This window comes from Papilio polytes, unplaced genomic scaffold (assembly GCF_000836215.1).
Source record: "Papilio polytes unplaced genomic scaffold, Ppol_1.0 DF824247.1, whole genome shotgun sequence".
NCBI classification, from domain to species: domain Eukaryota; kingdom Metazoa; phylum Arthropoda; class Insecta; order Lepidoptera; family Papilionidae; genus Papilio; species Papilio polytes.
The window spans coordinates 28,351-33,507 of NW_013524957.1; the positions used below are offsets into that span (position 1 = coordinate 28,351).

General features: G+C 31.0%; 1 protein-coding gene across 1 annotated transcript in view; it reads left to right on the forward strand.

The window, feature by feature from the left end:
• LOC106110216 (furin-like protease 1) overlaps positions 1 to 4,906 on the forward strand; it is a gene marked incomplete at its 5' end in the record, with an annotated part of 17,156 nt that extends 12,250 nt beyond the window's left edge. The window contains one exon of the mRNA XM_013291955.1: positions 4,184 to 4,906. Within this exon, the coding sequence (XP_013147409.1) occupies positions 4,184 to 4,800 (617 nt within the window). The remainder of the gene's footprint in view (positions 1 to 4,183) is intronic.
• Positions 4,907 to 5,157: the final 251 nt, after the last annotated feature.

Sequence of the window (5,157 nt, forward strand, 5' to 3'; positions counted from 1 at the left end):
TTTACATAACTGCTTGCCGTCCTTCTAAAAATCAAAAAGTAAATGATCAGTTGTATGTTTTCAATTTGTAATATGTATTTATAATTGACCGAATAAATTGTTGATGTTATAGATACAAACAATCTGAGTAACGGCCGCTGTCCGATCATAGACCTAAATCCGATATTTACTTTAAAACTTACAAGTTGTGGTATATCTTAGGTATCCAAGGAATATTTACAGTAACCCGATTTATTGGGGTGTCGTAATTTTAGATTTTAGTTGTAATGGTGAGTGTTAGATATATTAAGCATAATAATTGTAAGGTCCAGAAATTTCTAAACCCACGCCGATTTTGTGTTCCAAATTTCGCATAATAATCTGCATAATAAATTGTATATGATGATATTCTGGGCCTGAATTTTGTTAGTCGTATACAATATATATGTATTTATATTATCTTTGTCAATACAAAATACATAGCGGAAACCATCCCGAAGTCTCGTACTATTAGTACAGATAATTGCCACTACTAGTGTTACGACTAAAACTTTAAACTTAGTTGTTAGCTCAAATAACCTCTAATTTAGTGACAATTCTTTCTAACGCATTAAAGAGCTAAAGAACAAGTGCAATTACGTTGTAATAATAAAATGTAAAAACCTATTACGTCCATTTTAAAAAGTAATTGCATTGAAATTATGATTACTTGATAGAATGGCGAGTGATCACCGAATCGTGTAAGAAAACGATTTCACATTTAACGTAGATTATACAATATCATTTTTTACATGACAGTTAGCGCCACTGTCAAAGACGTTCCGTTCTAACACCGCTAAATTTCACGTCCTTTTAAGTTATAAAACTTTTTGTGTCATTAAAATATAATAATGAAATTAGTTCAGGTTATAATTTGCTCTTTTTATATATATATTATTACAGCAACATAAAGTATACCTTTTTCGATATAGTATACTATGTTCAACAATTTAATTGAAATAATAAAAATCTTTTTGTGGAACGGAACGTTTTAGCTGTTGAAGGTCGGAATAAAATCAGAATATAGATAACCTATTAAACCTTCACAGAGTATTCTGTACTTCAAGATGTTATTACACGTGATTGTTGTAACTAAAAGAAATATACAAATATATAATGACGTCTTTTTTATTCTTTAAAAAAAAATAAAGACAACAATACGTTTTTACACATACATTTCATCAGAATTTCATTTTACAGTTTTGTTATTCTTTTATACAAATCGTTTCTTTCTATGTAGGTTATAATAATTTTAAACATAACAAATGTAGCTAAAAAGTGATATTATTTATCCATTTTATGGAGCATTGATTTTAATATATCAATTTTAAACTATTGCCAAATAAAAACGCATTTACTTGTTTGGTACGAAACCATTCTTATGTAAATTATTTATTGGAAATAGATGAGAATGATTATTTAGTTTTAGTGAGTCTTTTGTTAAATATATAACAGTAATAATTAATTTATCTAAATGAATATAAGTTTGTTATTTACAGTCTACAATGCACAAAACCAAGCCTAGCCAATGGCCTATTATTCGTGTTACTGTTATTACGGTGTAACATTTTGGATCGACAATTTTATCTCTAATATTAGTTAACTTATATTATAATTAAACGATATATTACAGTTAAGTTATAATTTCGTAGGTTATGTTTATTTTCTCGTTTCTTGAAAGCTCGTAAACTTGTAGAGAATCCATTGAAATATTTATTGATTCTTCACTGAATGTCTTCCACTTTGTAGTTTGTCGTATGCAGCGACTTCCAAACTAAATAAGGTGTTAATTACCTTCGTTGCTTTCATAATTAAAATATCCGTTTTGTATATTTTAAATACTTTTATTTTTAATTGGGTTTATTGATTTTATATTGATGATAATTCAATCCAAGTACAGGTCTAGTACTAATTTTTAAGAATTACATAATGACTCTTTTTACAATGTCTTTACAATTTGTTAGTTTCTGTTGTTTTCAACTTTCACTTCTATTTTTTAGTGTGTTCATTGTTATTCGACATACTCTAATTTTAAATTGTCAATCTTGTTTTTTATTTATCAATATAAAAAGAGCCCACGATTACATAGGACGTTTTTAGTTAATCATGTTTTCTTTAATAGTATTAGATGCATTTTTGAATAATCACTGCCGTAGTAAATCGATTCCAAAATGTTGCATCTTTATGTAGATAGAAATCTTTGTTATGTACCTACATTTTATGAATAGTTTATATTCAACAATATTTATTTGCTATTACAAATGAAAAGGCGATAATTCCGCAACAATTTGCTTGCAAGGAGTCATGGTACACATATCTATTGTTATAAATTGAATTAGTTACGTGTTAAGATACTTTAGTTTATATATTATATGTTCAATATTCAAAATGTTTTTCGAGATTGAGATATCCTTTTAGAATACCCAAATTGAGTTGCCGTTCTTCGATTATCTACAGCCACTTTTCCTTTCTCATTAAATAATTGATGGATAGCGGATAGAAGTAGCTATCTCTATCTACCTCATTTGAGTTTTTTAAACTTGAGATTTATGCAAAATTTGTAACAAATTTTCATGTTAAAGATTTTGCTATGATAAATAATTTTAACGAAACAGTCCCCTTCTGATCGGTTAAGGCTTAGCACATTGCCGTAACAGCAAATCCAAACCGAAGCGAGTTGAAATTTAGTATGAAATTTTCTTGGTTAGTTTTAGCGAATCGTTAAAGAACGTACTCTTATTACCGTTTTCCAATCTTAAATTGCTACATATATTGCATTTCGCTACGGTTTCACTTCGTTTTCGCGATACGCTATTTTGAGTATTCGTGTATCAGTGGAACTCTTAAACTATTGTCTATGTGGTTGTGATCATAGCTTCGATTGCCAATCCGTTAATATAGTACTACATTACACATGTAAATATAATTAAGATAGAACTATCATATGGGTATAATAAAAATAAATTTGGAGACTTGTACAAATTTGCTCAGATTCATACGTGTTAGGAACGACTGATCGCTCGTTACTCATTGACTGGTAGATAAACTAAATTACTGTATGAGAATCGATGTAAAGTTATTATAAGATCGGTTTGTAAGGTAAATTGTATATGGTCTTTAAAAGTTATACTCCTTTGACAAGACATAAATACTTTAAAGTATTTTAAATTTGAGTTGGCACATTGGGGATAAGAGTACAAGACTGTACGATGTGCCAACTCTTGTTTTGGGTACTACGAAAGTATTTTTAATTCAACTAAGATGTTTCAAGCAACAAAAGAGTATAATTTTCAAAGCTATAAACTGTGACAATCAGTTCGAAGTGCGGTTCGATGGGTAAAGCTCATTTTTATAACAGTTTTACTATTTAAGTGTAAAATTGTTAATAGTGGTCATCTTATAGGTAATCGTGAACTGTATTTATTATTGTAAATGTTACTATAATTTGTATATATCGAATCTGATGTGAAAGGAAAAAAATAAAAAAATGTTTCCTAAAAAGACAAAATTTTATTATAAGTGGTAGTTGAGTCTTGTCTCTGATCGCAGCTTTGGCCATAGACATGTCGATTTATAGGTTTTTTATAAGTATTTTTATTTTATAAGATTATGCAAATATTTGTGATGTTATGACGTTTTGTATTGCATGACCGCTTTGCTTTTAATCGCTTACTAATGCTTATTTATGTTTCTTGCTGCCACACTTACTATCTCACTCAGAAACGTAATGGTTATTTAAAAATTCCTTAGTGTTGTTATACTAAGGGTTGTTAAGTAAGCATTTACGACTCTAAGTGTGAAGGTTAATAGCTCTTTAAAGCACCATATTTTAATTCTTCTGTAGCTTGTTCTAATTGTTGCAATCACCTGATTTCATTTAATTTTGTACACCTTCCATTGCATGCCTCAAATGTTTGCATCTTCGTCGTATGACAAAACATCTGCCATAGACAAAGTTATTTGAGATCAGTGACGAGATTCTAATTACCATTCCTCAAACTTCCTCAATCCTTATTCTTAAATCCTTTGTAAGTGACTTCGGCGCAACATCTGCATCATTCGGCTGAGGATGGCATCATGCATGGACGGCGGTGCTGGCTGGTGGCGGAGAATATCCAACTCATATAACATTCTAATTAAACGATTATGTTCTCTCTTCCATTAGAATGCGCGAAGGGTTTGCACTTGTACGACGGTCGATGTCATACCAGATGTCCGGACGGCACGTACGCCAGCGAGATTCTGATGGAACGCAGCTCGAGGAGACGGAATCTAACATATTTCTCTGAGCAAGCTGCGAGTAAGCCTGGACCTACAGCCACAGAGGCTTTAGATATGGAACCACGATCAGAAACTAAAGAGAAAGCACCCCTTTTATGTCTCCCTTGTCACTACACCTGCGGGACATGCTCGGGCCCTCACAGCAGTCAGTGTACATCTTGTTTAGACGATGCTCAGTTGTTCAATTTAACCGATACCGAATCTAAATTCTATTGCTACCCGAATACAGTTCTTCCACAGATAACGAATGCCAACTGGCATTACAATCTAAACATTGTCTTGGTTATTGTATTAATATCATTTATCTTCATAGGATTTTATGTTTATTTGAATGATAAATGCTGCTTCAATCGATCGCATTATAAATCGAATATAAATGTTGCTTACAACAAGTTGGCTGTTGATGATAAGCATCAGAGCGCGTTGGAGATCGAAGAGGAGATACACAAAGCGATCAAGTACACGAGTGACAGTGAATCGGAGGAAGAGCTCCGTTTGTAGCGAACTCACGAATTTACTAATTGACAGCAACAGATGCAGGGTTAGATTTGTGATTTACAAATCTGTCACAAACAAACACAGGAATTGTTAGATAAGTTTTGGTAAGAGTTTTTGTATCCGAGTATACTTTTAAATGTACGATTTCTATGTTATTTCATTCCAAAAAAATGTGATAAAACATTCCTTATATTTTGATAATGAAATTTGATTTATTATTCTTACATCAAAAAGTCTTAAACTTTCACATTCAAAGTATTAATATTCAATAACAGGGGACCAAAAAAGTGAAAAAACTGTATGAACCAGAGTATTTTGCTTACATTAATATTCTAATGTAAATTGAAGTTTCAACGTTCA